The following is a 14232-nucleotide window of genomic DNA, read 5'->3' on the forward strand; positions in this document are numbered from 1 at the left end:
TTTGTTCTCAGTTGTTTTTCTTCCAGTTACTTTACTTACCCTTTTTCTAGGCCAAATCTCTTCTAGGATTTTTTTTTTCCCCTAATCATTTCATTGCGAAGGCTTACTGACTTAACTCGCTGCTAAGCTGATGTGATGAGTAGCATGAAATGCAGTCAAAATGGGATAACAGTGCTGGGATACTGAGCTGCTGGAAGAAATGGGATGAATAATTTATTGTTTCACTACTGTCAATAAAGGGTCAATGTTCAAGGAATTAGAGTGCTGATAGAGTGCCAACTTCTGGATAAGAAATAAAACAAACCTGCTTGTGGTTATTAAAGTTTCCATGGCTCTGTTCCAATACTAACAGACAATTTTGAAATCCTGACAAAATTCAAATTAACTTATTTACATTCTGCCTCCCCATATTTCCTATTATTGTATAACACATTCTTGTTACTTAATTGCTGTGTAATGTCCTGTGATGTTAAGCAGGTGCTGCTGCTGCTTTGTGCTTGGGAACATGGTCTAAATGTAGTATAAACTTGTAGTTTAATTAATCATCTGTATCTCTAATCTCTTATTCAATATTGTTCATCTTTGTTCAGGCTAATACCATTCTAGTATCATCTTCCTAAATGTATTTACATTCCTTTTTAACACATGGTCAGCCACAGGCCAAAAATCCCCTCTCAAGTACTGCTGTAAGGTCATGGTCTATGCATACAGGGACAGACTAAAAATCCTTAAGGCTTTTGATGTACAGAAATAAAAATATAAAGAAAATAGTCACATACTCATTTTCATAGAAAATTTATGCTTCTGTGATTTAAATAATCTCCTAAATTCTACAATTTAACCAAATAACTGAACCAGGAATTTAACCGTAAATAAATAGTTAAAATTAGAAAATACTTCGTGTTTCAAGTGACTCTGGCTTTGCTTCTGTCTGCTAGGAAGTTCTTCTAAGCAGAACTTGACATTCTGGGACTTATGTTCTCCTAGTTGGCTCTGTAAGCAAAAGGAGGCCAGCACACATCACATTGTGGTTGCTGACCAAACCAAGACAGAAAACTGTGAGGAGAAAAATCCTACAGTATGTTCCTTCCACTGTGCGTGTGCAAGAACCTTGGGGTAGACTTTTTATAAAAGATATAGGAGAAATTGAAGGGTCCAAGGTCAACTATAAATTAAAAAAAAAAATTGCACTCAGTTCTATTTAACAGCGCAGACACCTCTCCAAGTATCTTTTGACTTTAATAGACAATATAAACTCATAATTCTCTTTTTGCACACACCAAAACTCAGCTAAGGAGCTCATGCCCTATCATATCCTCTCTCCTGTGTCATTGTCCAAAGGCACTCAAACTGTAGGCAAATGAGTTTGTCTAAAACTGGCACCTCTGGAACTCAAACATAACACAATGTTGGTTGCTTTTCAGTTTCCAGTGCCACAAGACTTTTTCTTCTTATCCTACAAGGGAATCTGGATTATACTGCCTTCCCAAAATACAGGAAATTCATTTGGTATATCACGAACAGGTTGAAGTTGCATCTTCCAAAGTCTGGGAAAAAGGTTAGCTATTGCCAATACTAAATGCTCTGCTGTGCTGGCTGGTGACAGCAAAGCAGTACTGAGTTGTGTAGCTGCTGAGGTCCTGTTGTTGATTGGACTTGTTTAGACTGTGAGATCTCAGGGCAGGAACTATAGCTGTGCTCTTAAATCATTGTTAAAAAATTATTTTCTTCATATTTGAAGATGACAGTGAAGGAGGGGGAAGACGACCGAGATTTTATTTTTCCTTATTTGCAATAAAACAAGAAAAAAATGGATCAGATACATTGAGAAGAGGAGAATCCACTTGTTTTATACTTCTAATGTTACGAGTAAGTAGTGTTCTACCTTTACTGTAGGCTTTGATAGATGACTTAGAAGTGACTATAAACCTTCCTGTTCCTTTAAAAAAAGAAAATAAAAATAAATTCAGGATCAGTGAGTTAAAATTCTGCTAGCATGTGTTTAGGGATGAATTTAACCAAATTCCTTCACAGCAAGTTTAACACTGAGTGAACTCTACACTACATCTCCTTAAATGTGTATTCTCCACTTGTGCTTTCAAAACCACTCTGTTGAGACACAAATTTTCAAGGCTAAAAGAGCACTTGTAAATTTAAATGCTACATAGGGTTTCTTTATGATAAAGAACCACATGTAACCATTAAAATGTTGAGTGGTCTCATGTAACATAGTCCATTTTGTTGCCCTGCCAGTAAGCCTTACACAACTTTGCTTTTAAAAATAAAAGAACAGAGGTTGTAATATTTATGATTCTTTAAATCAACAACCATAAAGAAAAAGATTGGTCCTGAGAAATTTCCTATCCTATCACCCTGAAATTTCACAAGGGCACAAACCCTTCTATTGCTTATTAATAAACCTAATCCCTAAATGCTCCAATTAGGTATTAGAACACAGTGATAAGATGCATTGTAAACGTGCAAGACAAATCTTCCCTAAGGGACTAGAATAAAATATGTTTTTGTTTTGTTTTGTTTTAAATGGTAATTTCTTGAAATAGCTTTAGAGCCATGGAGGAGTATTGCTAACTTTGGCCTAGATCCTGCAATGAAAAAGTGTGTTGTGAGTCTCCGCTGAGTCAGAGAAAAGGCAAGGAACATGCTCTTTTTATAAAGGCCCATTAAAAATGGAAGTTGCTGTTACAAATTGGAGTTTTTTTGCCCACTTTCAGATAAAAAAATCAGGGAGGTTTATAGCTGTTGCTGAAAATCTACCCTAAGAGTTACTAATCATCTCACAAAAATACTATTGAGAATGTTCCAAAGCCACAGAGTGCCGAAGACAATACAAATACAAGCAGAGGAGAAATCTTCTCATTGACCTGGATGATGAAACAGTCTGACTAGTGATCAAAATATTGACTTAGGTCATGTTCGCAGCATTATCTGAGATTTCTGAAAGTAAGCTCATTGCAAGGACCCTCCACTGATGGCAGTGACTGGTCTGCACAGAGTGGGATGAGGGACGGTGGTCTCTCTTGGTCTACGCTGACCTTTGCTCATGGCCTGACAACACCTTTCCCACCACCACAGGTGTGAAAAGCGCTTTGCTCACGCGGATCTCACGAGCGGTTGGAAACACAGCTATTTTCAAAACAAGATTCCCGACCACATAATTGTTGCAGCTCCTGGTTTCCCAGCCTGTGCCTAGGCTTCTCGCACCCGTTTTGCACCGAGGCTCGGTTCCCTCAGTTACCGGACACCCAACGCGGGCTGAAGACTCCGCCGTTCAGCGCAGGTAGCATCCGCACAGGGAACTCCCCCGGGCCGCGGCTGCCGGCGGGACGTGGGGGCGGCCCCACACCCACGTGGGGGTGTCCCGCACCCGGCGAGCAGCGGCGGGGGGAGGAGGGGGCCCGCTGCGCGCCGCGGGGTCCGCCCAGTGCCACCGCTGCGGCAGGAAAAGAGCGGCGGCTCCTCCGAGAAGGAGGAGAAGGAAGAGGAGGAAGGGGGGCGGGGGGGTCCCTCCAAGCGAAGCCGGCCAAAGCAGGAGGCGCGGCGAGGCGGGGCGGGGTGGGCGCAGGAGGCGTGGAGGGATCGCGGCACTCCGCGGCGCGGCGCGTGCCATGCGTGGCGCGGCGGCTGGCGCTCGCTCGCTGGCTCAGCATGCGCGGGCTCTGCCGCCGCCGCCTGCTCTGCCTGCTGGCCGCCCTGCTGGGGCTGTGCGGGGGCAGCAGGAACTGCCCCGACCTTATCGTGGACCGCTGCCTCTGCGCCGCCGAGCGCGCCAAGGGACCCGGCCGCCCGGCCCTCCGCATCAAAGTAGTCTGCACCGGGGGAGACTTGGTGGAAACTTTGCAGCCCGCCGTGCTGCCCAACCGCACCGTGTCCCTGTGAGTACGGCCCGCGGGGCAGCGCGCACCTGGCGGCGGCCGGCCCGCGCTTCCCTCCGCGGGCGCGGGGCGAGGGGTGCCCCGAAGGGAGGACGGAAGGCGAGGGGTGCGGGGAGAACGCGCAGCCGTGTGCGCGGGGGCACCGCTCGTTGCGGTTGTGCCCACCGTTGCCGCAGGAGCGGGCAGAACCGCTCCGCGCCCATTACAGCCCTGTCCCGGCTGTTCAAAAGTATGTGAGAGGTTGGTTTTGTGTTTTGTTTTGTTCTCAGTTTGGAAACTCTTGCTGGCATTTTGGTCGAGCTGGGGAAGCTGGGCTTACCCTGCTGTAAATTGCATGCTGCTATATGTGGTGGTTTGGAAAATGTCAGTGCTAGCAGGACTGATGGAGCTCGCTGGTGCACCTTTCTGCCGGCGACGGGATGGGTTGGAACTATCCGGGCAATAAACGAATGGTATCTATAATGGTAAACTGCCATCTGGACTTGTGTGTGTCTGTTTTTTCCCCCTTCCCTCTCATCTTCTCTAAATAAAGTTTGCAACTTGGTGACTGTTTTCTTTAAACAAGAGTTTGTGTACAACCATTTGAAGTGACCCCTCTCCAGTACTGTTTCAAGTTCTCTGGTAATTGACAATGAGTCGCAGTTTGATGTATCACCTTTTTTGTTTGTTTATTTTTCCCCGAAGTGACATGGGAATAGGTTATGATGTTTTTGTTGCCTGTTGCACTTAGGTGCACTTGAATAAATGGTATGTTTTGTAAATAGTAGAACTTTTGGTAACTCTATCATCAACTGTAGGTGAAAGTAATGCCCCTGTAATGGACCCAGGCAGTAATAGCTCTGTGACATTTACCCTTTAGATCACGCATATATCAACAGATCTTTTACTGCTGAATTCAGTTCTGTTGACAATTCCTGCTGTGAACATCTCTACCGTTCACTGCCTTTTCTTTAAATCAACACTTTTAGGAGACAACTGGTAAAGACAGTAATTTGTAACATCTGGGGAGCTTGTGCTTGTAAATGTACAGATGTTCTGTGTATGCTTCAGTTTTAGCTGTAGCTGTTGAGTGACTCAAATAATCAGCATACAGCTAATCAGCATAATTTGGGAAACTTTTGCTTGTTAATATATAATAACTACAGTTATTGCTAAATTTTAATGGGCTGGTTTAGACTGAAATTATTGCATGAACCTAAATTCTGATTTATGTGATAAATTCACTGCTACTTTTGTAGTTTATATGACTGGCAATACAGTTATAGTTTGTACTCCCTCCAAAGTATAAAATGTTGACATCTTAGGAAAGCAGAAACAGTATTTTCCCATTAATTAAAGATCTGCCTGCAAATCTTCTACTTAAGCATGGATTTATGGAGTCTTACTTAGATTTTTTTTTTTAAAAAAGAATATTTTCTTTTGATGGGGTAAGTACCAGTAGAGGAATCCAGCTGAGCATAAGATCAATCTAAGTATGTGTTCACTGTAATGAAATCAAATTGAATTGGAAACAGAAGTGAGAAAATCTGATGGGAGAGGTGGTGATTTTGAAGTGGTAGGTGGGAGGATTTGCTCATATCGTTTCAGGCACCAGTAGCAAAACTATCACCCAAAACATGCACATTTGGGATAATATTTGCTCATACTCATTAGAAAGGTACTATAAGGCGCTTTTAAAAAACTTAATTACAAACAGCCATTGCCCTGAGAACTGATAGCTGTCCTCAGTTGATATAAAACATACATTATTTTTTGTTGTATTTCACTTGGACAAGTACAGTACCATGTATCACCTAAACATCTCTTTCCTCATACAGTGTGTTTTCCCAGCTTTTTTTGTCTTCCTAATAAGTAAATTTAAGGCTACGTCTTGAAGGCAAAGAGGAAAAGAAGTTTAAAATCTGTGTTAGGGATGTAATCGATTTTGGCCTCTGGACCATACAGATGATGAATTGATTGAATATGTCAAAAAATTTCCAGGAGAAAGTGTTGCTTTTGATGAAGTGGTGAGATTTGACTAGCTGTAGAAAATAATGATTAAAAGCTCAAACGTTATCTCTCTTTGTTTTTGTAGCTGCTTGGAAGACTTGGGCAAAAGAGAATTTTGGGGTAGACACTGCCTCCTTCCATCCAGTTTTATGGGCCCACAGAGAGAAAGAGAGCTTTAACATGTGGAACATAATCTTGTGGATAATTTTATCAATTAATAAGCACAGAGGTGAACAAAGGAATGTATATTCAGATGCAATAACACCGTAATGAAGCATTGTAACAGTTCAGGGAGGTTTGGATCAGATTAATTTTTTCACTTGTATATTCAGTGTGTAGGGATGTTGCTTTCCTAGTGCTGTGCTGTTTTGGAAGGGAAGGTGGAAGCTAAACTCTTCTAACTGTTCTGAAAAGATGACAGCGGAATTATCTTTTCTGTATCTCATAAGCCATTAAGAGATAAAGCTGTGGATGTGTAACATTTCATTTGCATGTTAGGTAATGTTGCTTATCAGCAAATGTAAGAAATTATGACTTATGTTTTTTTTCACCCAAGTGACCATGGAATTTGTCTAAGTTTGACAATTTAGGCTCCTTATGGCATATATGTGCTACAGGCATTGCTACTGAAAATAGTTTTGACAGTCCCACACAGTGAATACAAACTGGTGTGAAGTCACTGAAAAAATGCTTATTCTTGATAGGTTTGGACCAGTTACTTCCAGCTTAAGAGGTGCAGATATTTTCTTTAAAATCATATGAACACACTAGGGCTATTCAGAACCATCTGAACGCTCCCAATAATAAACAATCACACTAAAAATAAAAATATAAACTGATAAAGCAACTATCTTCAAAGATTCTCTGTTTCACTGTGTTTAATGTTTTACTGTTTTGGAAACAGATTTCAAGTGCTTGATGTACCTTCATAAAGTATTTGCATATATCTTAAAGGAATTCTAGCCCATAGTGGTTTGCAGGATGTACCTTGTACACTGGAGCAGAAGTGGAGTTAGGAAGTTACCCCCTTTTTTTTTCTTCCCAATGAAGAATACAGTTATTGAATCACTAATTTATGGGATCTGCTCTTACCACTTTGCTCTCATTAGGCATGGAAGTGGAGATCCAAAAAGTAGGACTCATGTCCTTTCAGGATAATACAGCTTGCTCAGTTTAGACTTTATGGCTGAATACTTGAGAATTCTTATACTGAATCAATATTTTACAATTTCATTTTTCAGTCATGTGACTGGGTTGTTAAAATGTAACTCTGAAGAAAAAGATTACTTGAAATTTTATTTCTCTTCCATGCTAACAGAAACTATAGTTGTTAACTTACTTGCTGAAACTTGGGCTGTATAGAACCCAGCAGTAAAACTTGTGTTCTTGTGTTGGTGCATTTTGCAACGTGGAAGTCTTAGAATTTCAAACTTCTAGGATGAGATTCTGTTAGGAGTTATTTCATGTAAACTGGACAGTATATTGGTCAGTTACTTGCTTTCTATACTTTTTTCTGTCAAGTGGTGTTGAAAAGTTTATCCTTTTAGTCTAAGAAGTTCTCAGTTCAGTACTTACCTTGGTATCACTGGGCAGAATATGCTTTGAAGTTACAAATGCTACCAGTTTCTGGGAGTAGCATCACAATTATTATTTTCTCCCTCAATTCAAAAGGAATTCCAATGTTTATGGTGAAAGTTGTTCTTTTTACAAATTTTTCCTAGAGATACACCTATGGAAATCTGTTGGTTTAGCTGTCAGGATAGCAATGAAGAAAATTTAAGGTTATATGTGGCTCTTAGCAATTCCTTATCATATAATCATAGAATCATAGAATCAGTCAGGGTTGGAAGGGACCACAAGGATCATCTAGTTCCAACCCCCCTGCCATGGGCAGGGACACCTCACACTAGATCAGGCTGGCCAGAGCCACATCCAGCCTGGCCTTAAACACCTCCACGGATGGGACCCATATAGATCTTTCTGTTTTTATATCTATGCATTTCTTCCAACTTTGAATTGGAGGTTGTTGCAGATTCCTCAGGTTCTCCATTTCAGAGAGAGGCTACATGACTCCCTCAGTGGTAATCCATAGCCATAATACATACATAGGGGTTTTCATCTTCAAAGCACTTTAAAACATTAAGTAGTCTTCTCAAAGTAGCATTCCCTTGCTTCTCTCTGTCCCAGAACTGCTTTTATGTCACATTCATTTATGTCATGTCTACTGGAATTTATTCAAAGTTATTATACTACTAAATTTGTTTCATGTCCCGTCTTGTCTTTTACACTCCTGTATTCAGTTTAGGATGTATCAGTATGGTTCATTTAATATAAGCATCATGCTTTAAAAATAGATCACAAAAATGTTCTTTATGTCCCCAAGAGCTTGAAGCTAGCCAAAGTAAACAAAGCAAGACTTGAGGAAAGGATAAACAAAAAATATTATTCAATAGTTTTATTTTCATATCTTAAAACTATTTTTACTGATATGAGATCTCACATAACTCTGCTAATTTGTAAATAGCAATGTTATTAGAGAAGACAGGCTAATTCTTATTATAAGGGTTTTCACAAACATTTTCACCTTGGTTGGCTTCCTGTGTGCACTTAAAAGTAGCAGAATAAAAAACAGGTTTCCTGCTCCATTATTTATGTGTGTATACATATTTATACATGCTTTCTCCAAAACTCCTTTAAAAAGCCAGCCTGTTGTGAAAGGAACTCCTAACATAAAGCATAAAATACACATAAGACTTGGAAGGTCTGGGACAGATTGTTGGGGAGAGCAAAATAAAAAGAAGAGAAAATCCAGTGAAGATTAAAAGTCTAATCTTTCTTGATATTTCGTGTTACAGATTCAGCTACAGTGGCCATAAAATACCATAACTGAAAATATTTTAATTTTCTTTCTGTCATATCTGATGAAGGAACATCTACACCTGAATTGCCTATTTGTCAATAGCAGGAAATATTATGATCACTTCAAAATGATGACTTCCTTTGGATGAAACTGGTGCATTGGCATTACTGGAAGTTTTAACATGAGATGGGGGGTGTGTGAAAAAATTCTCTTAAGGAAAATAGAACTCTGCAAATAATGTCCAAAATACAGTAAAGGCAGCTCTTCTAGTTACCAGATTAACCTTTTAAGATTGCATGAATCATGCTGAAGTTTCTTTCTCTCATTACTGCTGCATGAGTTGCTGCCCCTCAGGACCAAGGTACTGTCAGCCTGTAAAATGGACTGTTCTTCAAAGATTTGAAAATGTAGCCTTTTTTTTTTTTTTTTTTCTTATCACAAAGGCATACTGAAACTTTTTCTCAAAAGTATGTTTTTCTTGTCCCCATTTAAATATTCTGACAGTATTATAAGACATGGGTGTGATGGAGTGGTGGGGAGAGAGGTGTGAAGAAGGGGAAAGGACTTCCATAAACCAGCTCTGAATAGACAGAGGGAAAGGGTCTGAAGAATGTTATTACAATGAAGGTCTAAAGGTTTAATACTATAGACGTTCTACTTGTTCTGTATCTTCAGAGGTTTAGAATCACAAATCTCACTTGTTTAATGCTGTACAACAGCAGGGTCCTATTGACTCCTGTGACTCCCAAGCTCATTCATTCCTTTGCCATTAACAAAGGCCTAGAAACTTTCTGGGCAGAAACAGCCAGAGTAACACTGCTTTCTTGTGCAAAGTTTCTCCTCTTCTGGAACCCTCTGTCATCACAAGTTTTGCTGCTGTTAGATCCAACCATGTTTCAGATAATCCATCCCTGCTTTCCTCACTTCTATTGTTTGACCTGTTTTTATAATGCAAAGCTGGCATATATCTGAAAGTTAAAGGGCAGAGCATCTTTACTGAGGGCAGTGGTTCTACTGTTAAAGACTGTTCATGCACATCTGAAAGTCAGAGGTTTGTGACAGTTTGATTTTCAGTACTTAATGCTTGTGCATGTTTCATATTTTCAAGAATCACTATGCTGTTTGACTTGGACTTTTTGATGAAAAATTGCATGTTGATTTCTAAGCTTCTTCCCTTTCCATCCTCCTGATAAAATATCCAAACTCTCACAGCAGTAGAAGCGCACAAAACATGAAAAGATTGGGTATGTGCTTCTCTAATCAACTGGGATTAACTTTGATCAGTCACACATTGGCTCTCTACTTCTGGACTTCCCAAATATAATTTGGCTAAAAACTCTGCATTATTTATAATATTAACTCCCCCCCCCCCATCTACTTTGTCAATTATATAACACAGGGAACACACAGTTCAGGCTTGGTTCTTATTTCTGTGGCAACATGCCATTCTTCACCCTTCTCTTAAAATTAGTTCCAACTGTTTTCATATCTGGGACTGATTTGGGAGTACTGTGAAGGTATAGTTATACCAAAACTCTGCTTTTGCAGTTTCCATAATAGTCTTACAGGCTTGTTGACAGTTTCTTTTCTGTACTTAGTTGGATATAATCTTATCTGAACAGCAGTATGTCAAATGTATAAACCATTCTGCCGATAAAGCAAGCACACAATGGCGTGTGGGTATTATCCTCACAGACCTATAAAGCATTGTGAAAAACTGAGATTCATTCCTAGATAGTATAGAATTTAGATATGCTGATAGCAATGCATAAATAACTAAATTCTTTTAAACTTGTATTTTAGACTTTCTTTTGGTGAGTGGCTGTCTCCTTAAATGGCTATTCATCAAAAGTCCTGAAGGTATAAAGGCACTGGCATGCAGTTTCGGCATATAGACTGTAGGCTTTGTATAACAGAAACCCAAGTTTAATGGATTTTCTGTGTTATTAAGGTATCATTGTGGTTTTCAAGTAACCTTATAAGGTGAGGTCACTAAATTCCAGATTATGGACATTTATGATTATCTGTGTTTATTGAGGAACTGCTTTGGTTTCGTCCTTCTAATAGCAATAAAGACAATGTCTCTCCATGAAACTCTTCTCTTAATGTTAGGGGATAGACTGTCCCAGAAAGTGCATGTTTTATAGACAAAAAGCATAATTAAGGAGGATAAAGGTTTTGTGTGTGCTGCAACTTTAGAAAAGAACAAACTACATCATAGAGTGGAAGGCAAAGTTGAAACTAGTAGTAAACAAGTCAGACCAGGAAAAATTGAAGAGAAACATAGATTTAATGAACTAATTGAGCACTTAATATTACTATATATTAGTAGTTCCCTGGAAACAGTTATTTTGATATCTGCATTACAAATTAACATGCATGCTATCAGTGTATTTGAGAGCAGAGGGGTGGAAGAAGAGCATAACCTGTTTATGAGCAACTGTATTAATACAGTAAGCTTTATAGAAATTTCAGAGGGAGTATAGTGAAAAGTTAGGAAATGTTCCTCTAGTGAAATATGCTAACAACATAGTGCAACAAGAAACCTACCAGCATTTAAGAGGGAGGGAGAAGAAAAATAAAAGTTATTAGTAATTTTGAGGAATGAGATTTACCAGCACTCCTAAGTGACTGAATTTTGACACTTTAACATGCGTCCTATGAGGGAAGCTTCGTATACTAAGGAAAAATGCTTGCTTTTGTTTGTCTTCCATGGGCCTTGCTCTGTGCTTGGACCAATCTGCCAATTTTCCTGAGCATTTGAATTCTACACTTTGATTATTATTGGTGGTGTTGCCATTATTATATTGATGCTTCTCAGTTTTTTCTTCATATCTTCATCTTATTTTTGTTCACTGCTTACATATGTTGCACACTTTACTGTAAATGCATTTCTGAAAGAAGGAAAAACCTGTCCCTCTCATCAGCTCTGCTTTTGGTCTACTGGCATGTTCTGGTTCTCTTCCAGCATCTGTACTTTCACTTCTGTGTGCTGCAACCTCTGCTTCCAGCTCATGGTTTCCACCACTTTATTACTTTTACATGACTTTCTAGTTCCTTCTTTTCTGAAACCGTCCATTATATCTTCATCACCTTTGATCCTTGACTCATTTTATTCTTTTCTTCTGAACTTGCTGAGTAGAACTGAAATGAGTAAGGATATGGGTCCTCAGAGAGATCTGAATTAAGTCCTGGAGTTCAGTGATGCTTGGAATTGGGGCCAGGCAGATGGACTTGATTCTGTTACATAACTTAAAAGCAAGAAAGATGTTTGATTTGCCAACTCTGCCTACTTATAGAGTTTATCATCAGAACTGCAGCCAGTGGAATAGAGAAGAATTCTGAGTGTGATTGTGTTGAGCAGTAACTTTATATTGGCCCAGCAAGCATGTTGCTGATGCTCAAAGGAAACAGTTCCAATAATCAGATATTTCTTTTTTCCATCTTCAGCGTTGTGTGTTGTTTAAAATAGAAAAAGAAAAGCTTCATTTCCAATTTTCTCTACACCTGTGTTGTAACGTTCAAACAATATTGCAACTGTCCTTTCAAGTCTGCAAAATGTGTAATGCAAATAGTTAGAGTGATAAAGATGAATGTGTGCTGTTATTCTCATTGCAGTTCCTGAGCCAGAAAACAAAGCTTTTCAATATGTAGGCAAATCTAAGCTTAAGGGACTGCATTCCTTTCTTCTGTGATATAGCTACTATTATTCACATTTTAAGAGTATCTTCTATCTCTATCTTAAATTAGATCAAGTTAATGAATGTTCTCAACTATGGCTGTAGCAGTTGACAAATCCATACTAATTTTGCAAAAGCCACAATTTTCCATCCATGCCACACATGGGATGTAGGGAAGGAAACAGTCAAATTACACAAAACAAAGCATGCTTTTCCATTGAAAGAAAATGATGTTATTCCCTTAGTTATGAATGTCATCATTATAAGGCTTTTGCATTGGGCACACATTTTGTGAATTATATTGCACCAACATTTTCATCATTTGAGTCGTGTTCTACTAGAGTCCCTGATGGAGTCAGCTAGTCGCTGCAGTTATAGCAATTCTGTAGAGGGAAAATGGTAAAATTTTGTCATATTTTTCCTTAAGTAACTCTTCAAAGTAGGATAACATGGTGGTTTAAAGGAATTTGAGTTACCTGGTACTCAGAAAAGGGAGTCAACCTGCAAGAGTTACACCACCTGATACTCAAGTAGCTGTTAAGCTACTGGTACATGTGAGAATAATCTGTAGTTACTTTATGGGGAGCTCCTCCTCTGTGTTTGGTAACAATAGGCTTTTAGAAAGTTAATCTGCCCTCAGCTGGTACCATATAGGAGTCTTGTAAAAGGAAGTTTCATACTTTTTCTCATTAGTGTTGTGAGACTTTGGGTAAGAAGTTCAGCCCATCTAGTGTGAGAAGGAAGCCATCCTTAAGGTCGGGTTGCTTTGCTTCCATTTCTTTGGCAACAGTGCTGATAGGGTCAAATTAAATTCTCTGGGTTGGAGCTCCTGTGTTTTGTGGACCTGAAGTGTGTCTGAGAAAAAGGATGGGAGGACAACGTTTGAGATACAGACATCAGAAAATGGTATGTTGGCAATCATAGATGTTTGTTGTTTACCTATTTGTGTGTTTTAATGTGTAGTAAATTAGTGACAACTGCTGCTCATGTTATTGGCATAATTATATATTTGCTAGTCCTCATGAAGCTATAGCAGATATTCTAGTACTAATGTCTTTAGTTTAAACAGAAAAAGAAACAATGAGATTTGCAGGAAAAGGGAAAGCAATTTTTCTAACATTCTTCACCCCCCACCCCCCCCCCATGCCTTCTGTAGTAAAAGGTAGAATAATGAAATTTCTAACAGTTAAAATGTGGAAAAAGATTCCCATTAATGGTCATTTACTGTTGTACTATTCATAATTCTCTCTACTTCTGTACAATTACATGTTATAAATTAACAGTGTAAAGAGTCAACAATAGAGATTGATGACACAAAAAGCAGCCATAAGCGCTAAATAATTGTAATAAATTATAATCTCCTGCATTTAGAGCAAATGAAGTTACCACTTTGAAGTACTTCATGCTTATTGATTATCATTATAAACCTATTGCTAATAAGCTATTCTTCCTGAAATAATTGTAATTAATTAATTTGTGCCTATATTTAATAACTAGTCCATTAGCAAATTGGTCCATAAAATAGTCTTCGTAAGTGAAGACTATGCACAGTGAAATGGTAAATTGCCAACTACAGAGACTTTTTTTAAGTAAATAATACAGCAGTATTGCTAAGTGGGCAAAATGATTTTAAATTAAAACATCCTATGTGTATTTTTATGTATTGTTAACAAGACTAAGTGAGTTGGTTGCTCAGATCTCCCTGTAATTAAATGCTGTGGACATTTTTAGTTTCGGTAGCTATTCTTGATGAACTCAGTCAACTCTTTGGTATGGTTATTATGGCTATGGAATACTTAGTTACCTAGCT

At 38.9% G+C, this 14232-nt stretch overlaps 1 protein-coding gene across 1 annotated transcript in view; it reads left to right on the forward strand.

The window, feature by feature from the left end:
* Positions 1 to 3666: 3666 nt before the first annotated feature.
* LOC128967977 (adhesion G protein-coupled receptor A3-like) overlaps positions 3667 to 14232 on the forward strand; it is a 257561-nt gene continuing 246995 nt past the window's right edge. The window contains exon 1 of the mRNA XM_054382291.1: positions 3667 to 3893. Within this exon, the coding sequence (XP_054238266.1) occupies positions 3667 to 3893 (227 nt within the window). The remainder of the gene's footprint in view (positions 3894 to 14232) is intronic.

This window comes from Indicator indicator, chromosome 7 (assembly GCF_027791375.1).
Source record: "Indicator indicator isolate 239-I01 chromosome 7, UM_Iind_1.1, whole genome shotgun sequence".
NCBI classification, from domain to species: Eukaryota; Metazoa; Chordata; class Aves; order Piciformes; family Indicatoridae; genus Indicator; species Indicator indicator.